This window comes from Acartia tonsa, chromosome 4 (assembly GCF_053477335.1).
Source record: "Acartia tonsa isolate MP-2025a chromosome 4, ASM5347733v1, whole genome shotgun sequence".
Lineage (NCBI taxonomy): Eukaryota > Metazoa > Arthropoda > Copepoda > Calanoida > Acartiidae > Acartia > Acartia tonsa.
This window is the reverse complement of record NC_137263.1, coordinates 43,260,244-43,282,088: the sequence shown is the minus strand read 5'-3', so window position 1 is coordinate 43,282,088 and position 21,845 is coordinate 43,260,244. Positions and strand designations below refer to the sequence as shown.

The window sequence follows — 21,845 nt, the reverse complement described above, 5'->3', positions numbered from 1 at the left end:
TATACACCTTCCCCTAGGACCTACAGCTACATTGAAAAGGAAAACCATATCTGTTCATCGGTTAGAGAGATACTTCGGTAAAGATAGACAGACAAAGATCCTGTTACTTTATTATAAGGACTTGATATTACCTCCAAATGTTTGTTGTCAAATTTAACTTGAGAATTTGGTATGTGATTTATTTTGACTTCCAAATATTTCCTTTTCGATATTTAAGGCTCGGAGACTATTATAGTATATTCTTTCCCTATAATATTGCCAGAAACTGACGTAATCAAATATCATGTACTGCCTTATAATACCAGGCTAAAAAGATTGTAAGAAAATTATATAAAAATTAAAATAAATGTAAAAAATTGGATGGTGTCAAAAATGTGAATTAGGAATGGAGGGTATTTTTATCCCGCCTAACTTAAAGTGGACCTCAAAAACTTTACTTTTTTGGGCTTATTTTTTTAGGTTAGGTAAAGCCATGCAGATTAAAAGGTTAAAAGCTTTGATTTTTCATTATTAAAGCTTATCAAAATTAATTATAGTGATTAGTGACGTTTATGTTTTTTTTTTGCATGGGTTGTAGAAGGGATATAATTTAAACTTTATGGTTAGAAAATCAAAAATGTATTATATATTCATGTTTTTCTTTAATATTTTCCCTATTCACACAAAATATTGAGAAAAAAGATTTGAATTTTGATCAAAGTCAAACTTGCCTATAAGCAGGAATGGGAACGGTGTCGTAGAAGCGTAAATGACATACAAATATATCACAAGTAATTGACATACACAGATGCTGTAAGTATTGGTGCAAAAAATGGGGACGAATTTCAAATTGATTTGACGGGGCTGGTTTTTTTACGTCACAAGTGAATGGAAAACCCCATCTCTTTTCTAGTGGGTTTCTTTTCCCCTTCCCTTTTCTTTCCCTTCACTTGTGACGTAAAAAAATCAGCCCCGTCAAATCAATTTGAAATTCGTCCCCATTTTTTGCACCAATACTTACAGCATTACATACACACACATTTGATGACATATAGGGGCCTTAGTGACGCTTCAAGTACAATTCCTCTCCACGTCACCTTGAACATACTCTGCGTTTGAATTGCAACGACCTAACAGAAGTAGGAATCTTTTTAACGTCTTTAGCTATAACGCGTAGTAAGGCCAATATTCGAATCTATTACCTCCCCGACGACGGGCGGATGCACCTTTATTTTGGGAATCTTTAATTCAACCAGTAACTATAATGTTTTTTTCTCAATCAATTGTTATTAACCCATATAAAAGCACAAACAGAATTTTTCTGATTGAATGAATTATATGTTGATCAATCAGGCAATGAGGGAAATGACATTTATAGCAGGGATCTAAAGGGATATGACAATGGCCGAAGAATTGATGTATATCCCAAATGATAGTTCACAAAATTACACCTTCTGTAGATTACATTAAGTGGTTGAAACGCTTCTACACTCAACTTAATGAACCAATCTATCAAAATTCAATAAAGGTCCCAGAAGTTTTTAAGCTAACGAATAAGAAAAATTTAGGGACTAGTGTATCAAACAGCCAAATGTCCCCTCCCTGTCTACATATATAGAAATGCTACGAATTAAGAAATGTTGGCATATATTTTATTTTATGAATATCAATTAGGCTAGAAATCTTATATAGTACACATTTATTTTCTTAGCGTAGGGATTTTTTATATAATTTGAACATTTGATAGTATCTTCCTTATTTATTACTAGTTGCTTTGCCCCTAGCCTCTAGGGGAAGGCTAGGGAAGTTCAGGAAAATAACTTAAAACCAACCCAAGCTACTTTTAAAGCTTACATGAAAAGTACAACTAATTTGAACCAGCTATATCCGATAACTTTAGCTTCAGAAAAAAAACCTTAACACTTTATATTATAGGATTTGATTTTGGATTTTAAAAATTTATTTTATATACATGCATAATGAATCTTTATTCTTTATGGGGTGCAAATGGATAAATCCTAAAAATATTGATTAGGAGGGGGGGGGGGGTGTACATACTCCCAAGGAAATTTCTGGGTTTGTTCACTGTTCTTACCCCCCTAAAACCTCCTACCAAAAAAAAAACTTAAATACACCAAAACTTCCTAATAATTTAATATTAAGTTATACTAAATATATTAAAAAAAAAATATTTTGGATAAAATTTGATATTATGAGCTTATTTTTAATTACAGCTAAGAAAAAAGCTTTTCAATTCCATCAGAGCATTACAGACAGACCTACGAATAAAGTTAGTTATGGACTAGATGTGCATTAGTCAGATGAAATCCGTGTAAATACGTTTTTCAAACCCTTTTTGGGTACATTCTGAATTATAGGGTAGCTTTGCTACTAAAGATAAGTCAACAGTACAAAGATTTATTTATACAATCTATACATTCCATTATTTTTAAACATTTAGTTATATATTTAATTATATTATTATAGATCTCTTTACATAAATTATAAATTTATCTATATCACATTACGATAATCAAATTGCTTATTTTTTCCTGTAAATTAATTTTTGATACTGAAAAAAATCGGCTTTACTGGTACTCTGTAATAAGTATCTGTCCGTCTGTTAGAGTTTCCTAGAACAAATAACAGAGTAGCTTCGCTACTAATAAGAATAGAACAATTTTTTTTTTAAATTTCAGTATGTACAAAAAAAATGTAAACTAATAAAACTAATAAACTAAACTTACAGGCAAAAATAAGCAACTTCCAATAACATATAATAGACAATTAATTATAATTTTATTAATAATTTATGGTTATTTACAATGATTTTAATGATAAAAATAGTATTAATATGCAATATGCATTCTTTATTTTGGAATTTCAAATCTAAAAAAATGTCGGGTTTTTCCTCGTATGTTTGAAAGGTTAGGTTTGGGTTAAAGAGCCAGGCATGGAAAAATGTTTTAAAAAAAGGTTTCTGATGGTTCATTTATAGGTATGAGGAAAATTAACGAAATATCTTCTCTGCAGGTTAGACAACATATAGTCATAGCTGAAAAAGACTATAAACAAGAGTTTTTGAAAATTTTATCAGTGCTTTTATGGATTGCGTCATTCTTAATTAATCTAAATTATTTAAGACGTAAGAAAATAATTTAATTAGACCTTATTTTCTATTTATAAAAGAGTATAAAAAACCCTTTTCAAAATTTCAACTTAAACGATTTTTTAACATTTACAATTACATAACGTACATTTATATAAAAGTAAAATACCAATAAGTTAAAAATAACAAAATTTAAAAAAAAAATAAATAATTTTTTTTTATAGGAAAATAATTAATTTATTTTTATGGTCTGTCAGTTAGAAATAACGGGGTATAGTCCCTTTCGTGGCAACGCACCTCAAGGGGCGATTCTTCGTATTTTTCACAGTAGCTTTTTTCCTATTTCTAGCCCCTGCGGGGCAAATTGCCTTACCCTGTGGGGCAATCACCTAACCCAATATAACCTAAAATGACCTATAAAAAGCCATTATAAAAATACGACGAATCGCCCCTTAAAGGGCGTTGCCACGAAAGGGAATATTCCCAAATATTGATTTTAAGCTCTATAAATAGATAAACAAAATTACCCTTTCTGTAAATTAAAATCATTAGTCGAAAAGTTTGGACATTGGAAGATTATACTTTACAACCCAATCTTATTTTTGAAAAGTTCACAAAGTTTTAAGGCCAACGAATTGGAGATCGTGTATAAAGAAAACACCATAATAATTGAAGGTTTAGTGCCCCCCCTCCTCCCTGGGGGAAAGAGGGGCAACAAATCCAGTATTGGTAATTAGAGGATTTTCCCAAATGCGAAGGTCATTGTACGTAATTTCATCTGTTAAATGCTTTTCTAATGTCAAGCTGTCATTTAATTGTAATTAGATACACTGCGTACAGTTTGTGACGACCCGACACGCATACAATAAAGGGATCATGTGTAGTTTACGGTGAAATATCCCTGGCAAAAATTATCTCCAAAAATCTATGAACTTTAAAGACCGCTAACGGCCAAACTGTAAAACGATAGATTATGCTCGCACAAAATTTTAACCTACAAATGAAGGTCTACAAACAATCTAGAACATTCATTACTTAATAATGCAGTTATCTCGCAGTTTACATAAATGCACAAAAAATACTTATTTTCCGCATTTTTCTTCAGTGAAGCTTTCCTTGTGCATCATTAGATCTTGGCTATACCAGATTATTTAAAGGCCTTTTTATGCCACTTAAAACGGTTTACGTTCAGCCGTTTGGTAGCTAGCATCCTTTGAAAATAATCGTTACCAGGAACCCTTTGCCGTGAAGTACACTAGATCCAAAGAAAGTTTATAGATAAGGATAAAAAGAACTTAATTTGATTTTCTAGCAGCTAAACTACTTTACAAATGGCAATGTCATTATGTCCCATCACTCGTTTCGTTCTCAACCCTTTCTTTCTTTCTCCCATTCCATTTTAAATGATTTTACGTATAATTTATAAATCTAAAAGCTTCGCTACTATGGGCTATTGGAATCGTTATTGTAAATGATTTAAATGCGGTGTCCCTAGTCACAAGGGAAGTTGGTCTAATTGCAAGCAAAGAAACATAGGAGGAGGAGTCTAGTTCCCATATAAAAATATTTAGGAATAGTCCCTTTCGTAACATCGCCCCATAAGCGGCGATTCTTCGTATTTTTTAAAATGGCTTTTTATAGGTTATTTTAGGTTAGGTTAGGTTATATTGGGTTAGGTGATTGCCCAACAGGGTTAGATAATTGGCCCCGCTGGGGCTATAAATAGGAGAAAAGCTACTGTGAAAAATACGAAGAATCGCCCCATACGAAAGGGACTATACCCAAATATTTTAAATGATTTACTTTAATATGTTTCGTACACTAATAATAGGTTGCTTTCCCTTTAAGTATACTAACAAGCTCATAATCGTAATATTATAAAAAGACTCATCTATATTAATTCATCTATTGGACTGAAAAAAATGCATTAAATTATTTTAAAAATAAAAAAAAGGTTACAATTTTCAATATACAAAACAGTTTAAACAACTATTATTTCTATTTTTTTATAACATAAACATCGAATACAAATACAAATCATTGAAGATGTCGGGGCCGATAACTTTCATGAGAATTTTTATTGCAAAGCAACTTTTTAAATGCCTGTCTAAACTCCGGACTAAATACAGTGTAGATTATGGGGTTCAAGGTTGAGTTAAAATATCCCAACCAGAGGAAAAAACTAAAAATCTTCTGGTCAATACAGTTCTTACACAAGGGCGTAACTAGCGCCATTACAAAGAAGGGAAGCCAACACAAAATAAATGCTCCAGTCACGATGGCCAATGTTTTGGCCGCCTTTTTCTCCCGCTTCGCCTCGAGCGACACGTGTTTCTTGCCCTTTTTGCGCTTCTGCTTGTCCTCGTCGGCTAGTTTGACCGCCGGCGGCGGTGGCAACGGGCGTGACGTGTCTGTCTGACAGCCGATGTCAGTTCGCACCGACAACTTGGCGCCGCTGTGGTCGTGGTTATTGTGATGGTTGCAGGCGGCCGGGATGTCACCAGGGCCACCACTGCTGCCGCCCGACGGCTTGGGATCGCTGGGCTCCCCCGCCGACGTCGAGTCGTTGGAAGATTTGTCGGCCGATATAAACGATGTTGTCTCAAATTTACCCTTCGGCGCCTGAAATGATATTTTATAAAAATTGTTAGTCAACAAGTCCAATTAAGCCAAATTTAAGGGGGTATATGGGCGGTGTCAACACCCCCTTAAAATTGAAATTAGAAAGGACTACCTTCCCATTTTTTCACTCTTCCAAGAAATACAACCCAATTGGGAAAACCCTGTGGACGCAATAGCGTCCAAATTACATGTATATGAGTTATACCCTCAAATTTTAAAGAATGTATTAGATTTTACCCATCCTCATCTCATCACTAATTTACCAACTTGATAAAATCTAAATTATCAAAATAACAAATGAATTTTAGAAAAATTGCTCATTAATCGGAAGCTATGAACAGAAGAACAATATTATTTATCAGTTATAGAGTAGCTGCTCTTACAAAACCTTAAACAATGTTGGAATATAATTATTAATTAGATTTCGTACCAAGAAAAAGATTAAAATTAAAAGTGAAAAATTATATAATTATACTTTTCTCATTTTAGAATCTCAGAATTAAGAAAGATTAAATTCCTAGGAAATTTTAGCGGACGCGTAATTTTGCCAGGTGAGAAGGGGAGGGGAGAAAGAAGGGCGTAAAGTGCATCAAACGTTTGCTTTGTGCGTATTCCCCCATTTCCTATTGAGTACTGACCCCCCGCCCACTTTATAAATAATTGAATAATAGTTATTATGGAACATTTTTTCCATCGGGGTCCAAATCTTGCAGTGCTAATACCTAACCTGACCTAAAGTAATCAACAAACAAATAAAAGATATTGATTGAATGGGCAATTTGAGGAAAAACGCCTTTGTTCATTACATCTCTTAAATTGCTTTAATAAAGTTTAACTTTCAAGGAAAGCTTCAGATATGTTTTATCCATCTAAAAAATTAGTAATGTATCCTTAATACTATATTCAATTCACCTATTTATAAATTAAGAAGGCTGTCGCCAATAGTTTTTCAAACCTGATGTGGGATACTCCTGGTATTAGTATTAGGAGGACTAACTGTTGGTAAATACTAAACTGATGTGGGATACTCCTGGTATTAGTATTAGGAGGACTAACTATTAATAAATACTAACCTGATGTAGGATACTCCTGGTATTAGTATCAGGAGGAATAACTGTTGGTAAATACTAACCTGGTGTGGGATACTCCTGGTATTAGTATTAAGAGGACTAACTTTTGGTAAATACTAACCTGATGTGGGATACTCCTGGTATTAGTATTAGGAGGACTAACTGTTGGTAAATACTAACCTGATGTGGGATACTCCTGGTATTAGTATTAGGAGGACTAACTGTTGGTAAATACTAACCTGGTGTGGGATACTCCTCGTATTAGTATTAAGAGGACTAACTGTTGGTAAATACTAACCTGATGTGGGAGACTCCTGGTATTAGTATTAGGAGGACTAACTGTTGGTAAATACTAACCTGGTGTGGGATACTCCTGGTACTAGTATATGGAGGACTAACTGTTGGTAAATACTAACCTGATGTGGGAGACTCCTGGTATTAGTATTAGGAGGACTAACTGTTGGTATATACTAACCTGATGTGGGATACTCCTGGTATTAGTATTAGGAGGACTAACTGTTGGTGAATACTAACCTGGTGTGGGATACTCCTGGTATTAGTATATGGAGGACTAACTGTTGGTAAATACTAACCTGATGTGGGAGACTCCTGGTATTAGTATTAGGAGGACTAACTGTTGGTAAATACTAACCTGATGTGGGATACTCCTTGTATTAGTATTAGAAGGTCTAACTGTTGGTAAATACTAACCTGGTGTGGGATACTCCTTGTATTAGTATTAGAAGGACTAACTGTTGGTAAATACTAACCTGATGTGGGATACTCCTTGTATTAGTATTAGGAGGACTAACTGTTGGTAAATACTAACCTGGTGTGGGATACTCCTGGTATTAGTATTAGGAGGACTAATTGTTAGTAAATACTAACCTGATGTGGGATACTCCTTGTATTAGTATTAGGAGGACTAACTGTTGGTAAATACTAACCTGATGTGGGATACTCCTGGTATTAGTATTAGGAGGACTAACTGTTGGTAAATACTACCTGGTGTGGGATACTCCTGGTATTAGTATTAGGAGGACTAATTGTTAGTAAATACTAACCTGATGTGGGATACTCCTTGTATTAGTATTAGGAGGACTAACTGTTGGTAAATACTAACCTGGTGTGGGATACTCCTGGTATTAGTATTAGGAGGACTAATTGTTAGTAAATACTAACCTGATGTGGGATACTCCTTGTATTAGTATTAGGAGGACTAACTGTTGGTAAATACTAACCTGATGTGGGATACTCCTGGTATTAGTATTAGGAGGACTAACTGTTGGTAAATACTACCTGGTGTGGGATACTCCTGGTATTAGTATTAGGAGGACTAATTGTTAGTAAATACTAACCTGATGTGGGATACTCCTTGTATTAGTATTAGGAGGACTAACTGTTGGTAAATACTAACCTGATGTGGGATACTCCTTGTATTAGTATTAGGAGGACTAACTGTTGGTAAATACTAACCTGGTGTGGGATACTCCTGGTATTAGTATTAGGAGGACTAATTGTTAGTAAATACTAACCTGATGTGGGATACTCCTTGTATTAGTATTAGGAGGACTAACTGTTGGTAAATACTAACCTGATGTTGGATACTCCTGGTATTAGTATTAGGAGGACTAACTGTTGGTAAATACTACCTGGTGTGGGATACTCCTGGTATTAGTATTAGGAGGACTAATTGTTAGTAAATACTAACCTGATGTGGGATACTCCTTGTATTAGTATTAGGAGGACTAACTGTTGGTAAATACTAACCTGGTGTGGGATACTCCTGGTATTAGTATTAGGAGGACTAATTGTTAGTAAATACTAACCTGATGTGGGATACTCCTTGTATTAGTATTAGGAGGACTAACTGTTGGTAAATACTAACCTGATGTGGGATACTCCTGGTATTAGTATTAGGAGGACTAACTGTTGGTAAATACTACCTGGTGTGGGATACTCCTGGTATTAGTATTAGGAGGACTAATTGTTAGTAAATACTAACCTGATGTGGGATACTCCTTGTATTAGTATTAGGAGGACTAACTGTTGGTAAATACTAACCTGATGTGGGATACTCCTTGTATTAGTATTAGGAGGACTAACTGTTGGTAAATACTAACCTGGTGTGGGATACTCCTGGTATTAGTATTAGGAGGACTAATTGTTAGTAAATACTAACCTGATGTGGGATACTTCTGGTATTAGTATTAGGAGGACTTACTGTTGGTAAATACTAACCTGATGTGGGATACTCCTGGTATTAGTATTAGGAGGACTAACTGTTGGTAAATGCTTGGCTACCGAATATTCCGCCTTCTGCTGCATCCGTCGCCTTAATCGCCCTCTGAAATAAAAAAATGGAGGATAAAATAAAGAATGCAATATCTGAAATGGGTGATACTGCTTTACGTAAATTGAAAGAAATATAGTAAAGCATGGTTTAAGTTAAGGCAGGAAATACGTCATATAAAGAATTTATAAAGTTTGGATAAAAACTGAGACTGATATTAAACTAATATCTATGAATATATATATCGCACAGTTTTAGATTAATCGAAATAGCATAACATGACATCTCATCTCTGTGTACATAAAAAAGCCTCTAGAGGCCGAAGGGCCGGGGTAAAAAAAGTGGTAAATATTTTATATTTTTTATTATAGTATTTGTGGAAAGTTGTCTATAATAAGATGTCATACATGATTTTTTACCAAAGTTAAGAACCAGTTCTAAGCAGTTGGTTTCAAAGCTACACTTGACATAAAATTGTTGTCACTTATTTCCTTGGGAAGTTTTGTTTCGTTTTACATACTAAACTAACTAAAAATGAGCAAGCTTCTTAATTATTACTGTATAACATTTCTCTGTTATATTTCCAATAAAAAATGTAGATCTTTTTATTGGCACAATTGTTATTGTATTCTAAGAATTTATCTATTCCTAAATTTGAAAATAAACATAATTTTAATATTATTTATTCAAGAATTACAATTTAGACATATATTACATTCACCCATTCCCTTAAATAATCAAGACATTTTTTCTCACTTAAAATTTCTTTTATTGAATACTTTAATTTTAATTTTTGAACCAAAGTTTTAAAGCACCAGGATTTAATACATAACGAACTTTAACGAGCTAAAAGCATTAGAATAATTATTTCTCGCATCGTATTATAAACAGCTTTTCGTAGATATAAAATTTACAATTATAAGATTAAAACAAGTTTTTTTAGCCCCGAGATGCCGAGAACCGGTTCTTATCCACCGGATATTATTCGGTTTCGAATATGTAAAAAAAATTCTAGTCCTATGCAGTAAGTGGATGTTTATCACACACATAAAAAATATATTTAGAGGCCGCTGTTTTAGCGGTCTTTAGGGCAAATTAAAAGGACGAGAAAGCATAATTCTTGAATAGTTTGAAAAGGCATGATAATTAAACTTAAATCATTCATAAAAGTTTTGTAAGATCTAAATTTTTAAAACAAAATATGATGCAAATAATTGGCCGTTCACAATTTTGATTACAAATATTAAAAAAAAGTGTATTCAACTGTTTTGAGATTTTCTGTGACATTATTAAAATTTAGAATCTTGATTGTGTTAAAAGATGTCGTGCCTATATTACAAGATTACAATTTAGACATATATTACATATATAAATAAATCTTTTTTATTCCATTTGGAACAATATTTATTTTGTATATTTGACAACCGATTCAAATTAAACCTTATTCTTATTTTAAAAACAATTTTATTTAAATTTTGGATTTTTTTCTTCAATTCATTTAGATTTTTAAATCTTTACAATGACACTTTGACAATATTAGACTTTTTGGTTATAGATGCTATATAAAAAGGGTCTGTCAGTCTGTAGTTCTGTAGGAGAAACATAAGCGTGCGGAAGAAGGGCTAATACTGAAATTGAGTAGGCCTGCCCTTCCGTTAAAAAGGTTACACCCCCTACGCACGCTACTGATGAGATATTTGTATGTGATTTGATCGTATTCAAAAACTTTTAAAAAGGTGAACCAGTATTATCAAAATATCTAAAATGTATAAAATAACCTTATATATAAAGTAGTAATTTTTTTTTGTCTGAAGATTAAGATCTTGATAATAATTGGAATTCCTGTTTTGGGTATGCTTCACATAGGTCCTGTGATGGTTTTAGGTTAATTTGTTTTCAGATTTTAGTTTTGGAATGTTTTAAGCTATTTTTCTAGCCCCTCTCTGAACCTTTGAAAGCATCGAGAACCTTGATTCTAGGGGCGTAGCCGATGGTCTGTATTTAAACAAATCGTTTTTTTTTTGTTTCAAATTAGGGCTTTTCCTCGTCCATGACAAATACTAAGCTTTTCTGATAAGTCAAGCTTTGAGCATTCATTACATTTTATTACACAAATTTTGTTCAATCTTCCCCCTTGATTAAAATTTGAATCATATTTGTGACAAATTTAAAATTTGATACCAAATAAAATAAAATATTATGTTTATTTGCTATGAACTGAGAGTGAGAAATAAAGAAAAGTTTTCTCAATAAGTTTGGCAATTCTCAATATTTGCGCAAATAATAAAGAAAGAAAAGGAAATAAAATTATTTAAGACAGAGTCATTTCAAATACAGAAGCTATTTAAAAAATGACGTCATCCGATACAAATGACCAATGATAGGCCAATATACTGACCAAATTACCAATGGCAGGCCAGTAATTTTTCAAATTAACCAATGACGTTTTTTCTCAAAAATATTTCTTAAAATTGTTTGATATTCACAAAAACATGAAATGGTGTTGTACTATATTTATGAATTTCTCAGCTTCTATAACAGAAAGTTTATTTTTTTATATAATACATTTTTTTTAAATAGGACTTATGCTAATTGAAGAGGAGGATGGGAGTCAGAGTCAGAGTAAAAGAAAATTAAAAAATTATTTTTTTAAACACCCTTTTTTTGTCCATGAATGATTATTTTATGTAATATTTTTTTTATATAGTAATTTAATTTTGTAATTTATAAAAAAATTGTAATTAAAATAAGGTTTTTCAAACCATAAAAACACAGTTTAATGCTAGTTTAAAAATCTAAAATAAAACGCTATACAATACAAATGACCAATGAAAAATTGGTCAATTGAAATGAATACTGTCCTATTATTGGTCATTTGTATTGTATGACATCATTGTTTATAGGCTCTATAAGCTGCTTCTATTCCTGAGATAAAATTTCTCTAATTTTGGATAACTTGTGTATTGGGTAATTCTATTCATGGTATATCAAATATCCATCAATCTATCTATCTCTAAAGGTATCAGGGTTCTAAAAGGATAAGACAATGACTGATAAATTCCCAAAGATGATGCACAAAATTCCCTCTTCTGTAGATTACAATTATTGTGGTTGAAATGTTTAGACACTCATCCTAATAAACCAATAATTCAAAAGTTCTTAAAGTTGTTAAGCCAACGAATAAGAAAAAAATATTATGAAACCTTGGGAACTAGTTTGATAAACAGCCCATTGTCCTCTTCCTTCCTGAAAGGTATCCGCATATGAAGCATCTGGTAGGAATCTCAAGCTTCTCCAAGAAATATGGAAATTCCAGGTGAAGTATTTTATTTGCTGGAATCCATCAAACATTTGAAAGTGTTGATATAATTCTGTGAGTTGAAAATATCACTCACTCCCAATACGTGGTAATGTATTTCATTCAATGAAAGATTGTCTTCGATTTTCTTTAAATCTTGAAAAAAATAGGCTTTTCTATTATTTGGGTTTGTCTGTAAGTTTATCAGGTGTTGTTTATCTGTACACCGGGTAGGATAGTAAGATTTCTGTAGATATTTTTATTTTAAAATTTAATACATTATTAGGCACTAATGATCTCTCCCTTATTTTTAAAAGGGGAAAGGAGGGGTAATTTTTCATGTAATTTTAAGTTTATTGTCAAGTTAGGTTTAATTGGGTACTGGGTAGCCGCGAGTATAGGTACCGTTGAAATAGGCCCAGGAGTTAGGCAATGGAAAAAACACTACCTACCTCCATATTTTCAATTTATTAGAAAAATACAGAAGGAATTTTGATTGAAAGGACCCAGTTCTGCTAAAATTAACAATACCTGCCAAAAAATAACTTTTTGGTTCTTTTTTTTCATCAGAAATTTTATTAGCTATTTCTTGTTACGCTTCTTTTTTTTGTCCTTGTTTATACTTCAGTTAAATTGACAGTTCTAGGGAAGAATTTTATAATGTTGAAATAATTTCATAATTCATACAAATTCTTGGATATAATGATTATCAAGTTACTTCTAAACTTACATATATTGGTCTGATGTTCTGTAAAGCAGTTGAAAAACAATCTCATGTGATACGAGATAAAATGAAGGAGTTTAAAAACAAGAATTAGAACATCCTTGAAATCTCACGAATTATTAGTTATGCAAAAAAAAATACAAACCAAAAAATTATTTTTGAACTTAAAATAGTATGTCCCAAAGATATTACAAAGATCGGCGAAAAACAGTTTTTTTTTATAGAGTAGATGCCTATTCATCAGGAATCTTTAACAAAAATTAATTTTCAATAGCAGTCAATTTCATTTAAAGCATTACAGACAGATCGACGGACCAAATGAGTTGTAGAGTTAGTACACACAATAAATCAGCTTTTTATCTTAGTAAATTATATTTTATAGCGCTTCGAAATTGACTAACTGACAGACGGATCGACGGACAGACAAAGTGATTTATAGAATATATTTGTTAATAAAAAGAGGCAAATTATAAAAAAGAAAGATGGGAAATAAAAAAAGAAAATAGAAAAAGAATGCAATATTGGTAGATATGTTAAGAGATAGGACTATGGACAATAAATTGATATTTATTCCCAATGATATTAAACAAAATTACCTCTTCTATAGATTAAAATTATTGTTTAAAAGTTTGGACACTACTTGTTTATAATCAACCAACAAAAAATCAATACAAGTTTTGAAGCCAACGAATATAATACCGTGTTTTCAAAACTTTAGGTACCAGTGTAATTTACAGTCCAATGTACCCATCCTCCATGAGTATTGGAGGAAGGTTGAACTGAGGAGGAAAGATTGATTAGGTTCTATTTTCTATAGAAAAGGAAAAATGAAATAAAAATTAGGTTGAAAATTGTTAACAAGTTTGCAATTCTCATCCTTTTCATTTAGTTTTTTTTCTTTAGAAGCGTAGATGTTCTATAACTAGTTTATATCTGTACGTTTGTAAGCTATATTTATTTGTCATAGTTCAGTGCTTTGCCTCTAATTTAAATTTCTAGCAGGGGTAGTTCTATTTTCTTACCTAACCCTTGCAGGGAGCCTAAATTCTGTGGGGCTTATAACTCCTTACTTGAAAATCATTTTAAAATAAGGAGTGAGTAGCTGGATTTTTTTTGTGCTCAACTTTGAGATAAATCACCCATAACTCAGGGGTAGCCAGTCTAACCAACAATTCTGCAAAAAATCACGAAACCTTATTAAGTATCTGGTGGTATATTTTGTTTTTGTCATGTAACTGAAGAGAGGAGGAAAAGGGGAAGGGGGTTGTGGGAAAATTTTGCTTTAGAGTTGTTTGTCAGAATATCATTGCCTTTTCCCTGCCCATATCTCAATTGACTTATTATAATACACATATGCTTTCAGATCAAATTATCATAATAATTTTTTTTTACTTTTTGTTAATGATAATGCTGCGCTACTTATGGTCTCACTTGTCTTTGTTATTGATGTGAAACACAGCAGCTTATTTGAGTAGTGTTTCTTTTTATTGAATTAATATTTAATTTCTATTGCTTCTCATAGGTTTTCCAGCCTTCTTCTTTAAATTAAGTACGGAATATCTAAGTTGATGTTCAACTTATTTGTCCTAAAACTTCAGAATTATTATAAGTTAAGTTTAAATGTCAAAATAAACAAAAATAATAATAAAGACTTAGCGTATAGGCCTCAAATTGAAAACCGTTTGAATGCTTTGAAAATTTGTTTTGAGTGAAGAATTGCCATCTTTGGGCCTTGTTTAGACTTTCAGCTGATTTTAAAATTGTAAAGAGTTGATTTCCTTGAGGCTTACGAGCCCTGAGCTGGATCTTTAAATCATTTTAGTGGTGAGCCAGATCGGGGTGAGCCGAATTTCAGCCAATCACAGCGCGGCATTTCATAAAATGCTGTGCACTCATTGGTGGAAAGTTGGCTCACCCTGATCTGGCTCACCACTAAAATGATTTAAAGATTAAAGCTCTGATCATAATGACCTGAAGGCGTTTTCTTGTTTAGCCCAACAGAATATTTATTCTACCGCATGGTTTAGATACTCCTCAGTTGTGCTTGGGTGTGGGGGGGGGGGGGATTTCAACCCATTTGTTTATAACCTTGCAAGTTTTTATCCTTGTCTAATGTCAATTGAAATGAGAATGCAATGGTAAAACATGAATGCAAGAACAATATCCTATTTGAAAAACCTAAAAATACTTATTAGTGAGGGGGATAATAATGATTGAGAAATTAATTTACACCCCTTTCATCTACATATTTAACAGAAAACAAAGGTAGATTCATTTAGGTCTTAATCAAATACCAGCGGCTGAGCCTTTAGCCTGAGTTAGTAGGTTTAAAAGGAAAGAAAAACCTAAAACCATTGACATATGAAAAACTGCCTGAAAAGGAGAATTCAATAGGTTCATGTATTTTATAACTCTCTTTATCTTTCCTTATATGTTTAGACTTTTGAAGCAAAAAAGGAATTACTTAAAATTGAATTCTAGAATAGTTAAAATATGCAAGTGTGTGTTCTTTAACTTAACACGGATGACAACATCCATATAAGCGAAGCTTTGAAATTGAAGGGCAAACGAAGATTAACACTTGTAAAGTGTCAGAGCTGAATAATCAGAATATTAATGCATAAGTCCACACAAAATTGTAAATAAATTTGTTGCAAAACAGTATAGAAATCAGTATTCCAAAAATCAGATGAATCGGATAATTTAAACATACAAAAATTTGTTGTATAAAAAGTAAAAAATCTTCATGTTTGAAATGGATGTACGGACTTTCTTGTAGAGATTATAGAGTAGCTGCGCTTTCTATGTTGTACCTAACTGTTATATGAATCATCATGCAAAGTGTAAAATCGATAGGACAACTCTAACCTGATTAAATTAACGAAAAAAGCTAACCGTTCCACGTACGGACCGACCCTAATTATGGAAAAAGCTTAGATTAAAAAAAAGGAAATGTTTCTTAATAGTCTAAATAAGTTATCTGGTAATGTTATTACTAATAAACATAAGACATAATATTTGTTATGAAGATTAGAGTGTTTCAAAGAAAAAATATATGTAACATACTACACTATAAATTGATATATCTTATAATATAAAAAAGTCAGTTTTATTTGTCTGAAGCTAAAGAACTCTAAAATTGTCAGTCCGATGGGGTTTTACTTGTGGGAGGTTTTAGGCTATTTTCCTGAAATATCCCCGCCCTCTTCTTGAGGTCAGAGGGTGAAGCAATTATAATTAGATAGGTTATTAGTTAGTTGATTTTGTTTGTATTTACACTGCCTTTTGTAATGAAATAAAATAAGATGTATTCTTTAATTCAACACCCCAAAATGTACTGAATTTGTACAAATTTCTTAAATTTTTTTTCAGAAAATACATTAATATAGATCACAGTGCAAATGAAGGTGCTTTGACTTTTGTGTCAGAACCTAAATTGGGACATAGTGCATTTCATTACCCTAGGTTAGGTAACTTCATTTCACTTTTCAATAAAATCTAAAATGCAGCGGTTTTTCAGAAAATTAAATTTGAAAATTTCAAGTTCAATTTTCACCCACTAGGAGTTACCGCATAATCATGACAAGAAAAGCAAAGATTATTTATTTAAAATTTTTAACAACTTTGCTTTTATAACGTTCTTCATAAAACCACTCCTGAAGTGAGTTAATTAATGGCCATTTTTACCAATTGCTTTGCTAAGGTCACGGAAATTCAGCCTTAAATAAATCATATATAGAGAGGTTTTATGACTGACTTTATAAAAGCAAAGTTGTTCAAAATTTTAAATAAATAATCTTTGCTTTTCTTGTCATGATTATGCGGTAACTCCTAGTGGGTGAAAATTGAACTTGAAATTTTTAAATCTAATTTTCTCAAAAACCGCTGCATTTTAGATTTTACTGAAAAGTGAAATGAAGTTATCTAACCTAGGGTAATGAAATGCACTATTTCCCAATTTAGGTTCTGACACTAAAGTCAAAGCACCTTCGAAGGCACTGTGAGATATGATAAGGTTTGTATCTTCAACCTAAAGCTTTTCATAGTGTCTACAAAGTGACCCACCATTGGTCAATCAAAATGTATACTATCCTGCCATTGGTAATTTTATTCTATCTATTGATCTAACATTGGTCATTTGCATTGTATTTTTTTTATAGACACTATAAAGAGCTCCACCAACCTTGATAAATACTAAAGAAGTTGTATCAACTTTTTTGCTTTTTATTTAAGATAGCTAGCCGGTCCTTTCAGTAAGTATTAGATGTAAAATTTTTCATAGAATTCAGATATGCAATCGGTTTTTTTTGTAGACCTCTTATTTTTTAAGTAATTTAAGTTTTTTAAAAAAATAATTAAGTCGGTTTTAAGGTACTAAAACGCAACAAAATAAAAGAAGAAAATAGCCAGTATAAACAAAAATAGTAAGATCTTTAATTTGACACCTTACTTTTAAAATTCTGTTGAGTAATTGTTGAAAAAATCTATTTTTTTAACCTCGGTTTAATCAAAACATTACACCTAAATATTTTCTCATACAGACATAAAAAATATGGGTTCATATATACCATTAGAATGAGAAAAATAATATGAATCCATTGTAAGCAAAATTGAAAAAGTTTAAAAAAATTGTAATAAAAAATAGAAAAAATAAAAAAGTTATTTTAAGAATTGTAACTACTAAACTAGCCAATCACAAATCGCAAAAATTGACGAATCGGGAAGCTTAATCTATAAAATTAACCTATAGAATTGCCAGAAAAAAAGGAGAACGTTCATACAATATATACAATAGATACTACAATAAATATAGTGATATTAAAGAACATGTAAAGAATGAAAAATTATGAACAAATATGCATCAGTCTGTTTATAAACTTCAAAACAATGCAGTTAAAAATACATTATTGTTTCTTGTGTTTAAAAAATATCTGCTACATTGCATTGTCTTTTGTTTAGGTTTTATTCAGGTTTTATTCAAGCTAACCCTTTAAAGCCGAAAATTATGATTCTTAAAATAAAATTTTTTTTTTTATTATAGTTTTATAAAACTTTTTCAATTTTGCTTAGAATAGATTCGTAATATTTTTCTGATTCTAAAGGTATATATGAACCCATGTTTTTTATGTCTGTTTGAGAAAATATTTAGGTCTAAAGTTTTTATTAAACCGAGGTTAAAAAAATAGATTTTTTCAATAATTACTCAACAGAATTTTAAAAGTAAGGTGTCAAATTAAAGATCTTACTATTTTTGTTCATACTGGCCATTTTCTTCTTTTATTTTGTTGCGTTTTAGTACCTTAAAACCGACTTAATTATTTTTTTAAAAAACTTAAATTACTTAAAAAATAAGAGGTCTACAAAAAAAACGATTGCATATCTGAATTCTATGAAAAATTTTACATCTACTACTTACTGAAAGGACCGGCTAGCTATCTTAAATAAAAAGCAAAAAAGTTGATACAACTTCTTTTGAGTAATTTTGAAAGTGTCTAATGAAGATACTGCACTCATGAATAAATTGTATAGAACAAGTGGAAATTTGAGTGGATTGTAGTATACTAGGATGGATTTATACTTTTATACATATTTAATGATATAATATCCTCCCCTAAATATTCATATGACAGATACACATCCTGATGCTTATATAAAAGGATACTTGCTTCGTCTCTAGCCTCTACAAGTTTTACGTAGCACAATTAATTTATGTTTTAAAGTGTCCATCTTTCCTTACAAGGACATTACAATAATGAGCTGAAAGATTGGACACTGATGGTTTGTACGTACCCAAAGATTTTAAGCTAACAAAAACGAGCTCCTGTACATGAAACCTTGGAAACTTGTTTGATTCCATTCAATTTGATATAATACCAAAAATATTTGAATTTAACCCCATTAGCCATTTGACACCTAAACTGCTAGATTTAGCTGCAAGTAAGATACTTATTTTCAGGGGATATAGGGGATACTGGTACCCAAAGTTGTATGACCAAGTTATTTTCTTCATTGCGCCAAAACTATGGGTACTTTATTTGAATTTTGATTGGTTGGATCAAAATTTTTTAACCAGAAGTGGTAATTTGATTGATCATCATTGAGGATTTACAAATGCAAGTTATATAAAATGCTCCAGTAAACAAAAAATTCATCCAAATGCCTTACTGCTTAGAGGCTGAAGGCAGCATAAAAAAAACAGCTAAAAGAATATTGTTGTATATATTTGTATGTCTAATATTGTCAAGGATAAAGTAGTAAAACCTTTATGCTGTTATCATATCAACATAACTGGTGCTTTCACTCAATGTGACTGTAGGAACCCTCCTATTTAAAAAGAATAAATTAAAATAATGGTTTTATCCTAACTAGTGGGGGGGAGGGGGGGGGCTTGAGCTTGTAAATTATCGTTAAAAAAACCTTTACATTTTTACAGAATAGACGTCAAAAGTTTACCCCCTTAAATGACCCCCTTAACTTCCTTAAAATAAAAAAAGATACATTAGATTCACCCTCAAGCTTTTTAAACCCCTCACTTGGAAGTTCTTGTTTTCAGGATATATTCTAATCAAATGATATTAACAAAGAAATTATTATCAAAAAAGAAAATTAACAAATAGACAGGAGACTAAACATTATTTTGGCACATTAAGTTATCCCTTCACCCCTGCTAGACGGGAGACTAAACATTATTCTGGCACATTAAGTTATCCCTTCACCCATGTTAGACGGGAGACTAAACATTATTCTGGCACATTAACCTATCACTTTACCCCTGCTAGACGGGAGACTAGACATTATTCTGGCACATTAACTTATCCCTTCACCCCTGCTAGACGGAAGACTAAACATTATTCTGGCACAATAACCTATCCCTTCACCCCTGATAGACAGGAGACTAAACATTATTCTAGCGCATTAACCTATCCCTTCACCCCTGTTAGACGGGAGACTAAACATTATTCTGGCACATTAACCTATCCCTTCACCCCTGCTAGACAGGAGACTAAACATTATTCTGGCACATTAACCTATCCCTTCACCCCTGCTAGACAGGAGACTAAACATTATTCTGGCACATTAACTTATCCCTTCACCCCTGCTAGACAGGAGACTAAACATTATTCTGGCACATTAACCTATCCCTTCACCCCTGCTAGACAGGAGACTAAACATTATTCTGGCACATTAACCTATCCCTTCACCCCTGCTAGACAGGAGACTAAACATTATTCTGGCACATTAACTTATCCCTTCACCCCTGCTAGACAGGAGACTAAACATTATTCTGGCACATTAACCGCACAACAAAGTGTCATGATTAACCACATACACATACACACACACAAACACACACATACACACACACACACACTCAGCGAGACGAAGGGATAAGACAATAGACAATTAATTGATGTACATTCTAAAAAATGACCATTATATAGATTCAAATTATTGATGGATAAGCTTGGACATTATTATTTCAAACAAAATAATCAAGATTTAATAAAAGTACCAAAAGTTTTATCTTTTCAGCCAACGAATGAGAAAATGTGTTTATAAAACTTTGTGTATCATTTTAATTTTCAGTTCAATGTCCCCTCCCTCCCTCCCAGTGATGAGCCATATACACTTCAAGTATACCAAAACTTTCTGATAATAAACCTGTCTGTGTGCAGAGATCTAAAGGGATAAGACAATGGCCGATAAATTAATGCACATCCCCAGGGCCAATGGTGATACACAAAATTACCCTATCTGTAGATTGCAGTTAGTGGATGAAACGATTTGACACCCAACTTAATGAATCAACCAATCAAAATTCAAGAAAAGTTCTCAAAGTTGTTCAGCCAACGAATAAGAAAACATTATTAAAAAAATTAGGGACTAGTGTAATATTATAAGTGGTGTAGTTAAATTCTTTAAAAAAAGAACTATTAAATTGTTAAATACTTTTGACAGAAATTTTTATGTAATTTTAAACAATTCACAGAAATGGTATCACTAATGGATAATAAATTTAAATCTAATTTTAAAAAATAAATACTCTAATAATAAAGTTTTATTGAATTTTTATGACGGTAGTAGTTGTCAGTCAGTCGGACTAAATCTTGTTGAAGAGAAGTTGCGTCGCTAAAAGGGTTAATTACATTGAATTAACAAAAAATATGTAAAAAGTATTTCATAATCTTTCTTGTTAATATTTGAGCAAGTTCTATATTAATGGATATATCAAACTTGCAGCGGGCTAAATAAATGATTCCCACCTTCCACCCTTTTTACCACATCCTCTCCCCTCCTGTGGATGAAAGAACTGACCAATTTAGATAAAAATGTAAGTCTTAAAATTTAGTGTAAAACAACATATACACATATGTATATACAAGGAAAATTAAAGAAAAGGCAAACAAAATTGTTTATTAGAAAACTTTAGAACAAAACAAAGTTGGCCCATATACACAGTCTGAAGATTAATAAAAGAAAGGGGAAGATGGTTAGTTACTTTAATGGATTACTGAGTTTTAGAAGTGGTAATGTATTATTATATGTTATAATAACTTAATTTTGTAAATACTAGAATCTTAAAACTATTTAATTTGACTTTCTAAGAGTGGTTTCATACAAATACAAAAATCTTTTCATGGATCTAACTGAAAGATGCAAAAGGATGCAAATACACTGCGATTTATTCGTGTATTTAACTTTAAAGTGTCATAAGGCAAATCCATCATTATTAAGGATACTACACTGTT

The 21,845-nt window shown here is 31.8% G+C and overlaps 2 protein-coding genes across 4 annotated transcripts in view; both read right to left on the bottom strand.

The window, feature by feature from the left end:
• LOC145317328 (uncharacterized) overlaps nucleotides 1-21,845 on the bottom strand; it is a 263,955-nt gene that overhangs the window by 163,252 nt on the left and 78,858 nt on the right. The window lies entirely within an intron of this gene.
• The window catches only part of LOC145317329 (5-hydroxytryptamine receptor-like), a 62,732-nt gene continuing 45,371 nt past the window's right edge, over nucleotides 4,485-21,845 (bottom strand). Inside the window, exons 8-9 of the mRNA XM_080158368.1 lie at nucleotides 9,022-9,127; nucleotides 4,485-5,710 (exon numbers count right to left, since the gene is read on the bottom strand). Coding sequence (XP_080014494.1) covers nucleotides 5,126-5,710; nucleotides 9,022-9,127 — 691 coding nt within the window. The 3' untranslated portion in view covers nucleotides 4,485-5,125. The remainder of the gene's footprint in view (nucleotides 5,711-9,021; nucleotides 9,128-21,845) is intronic.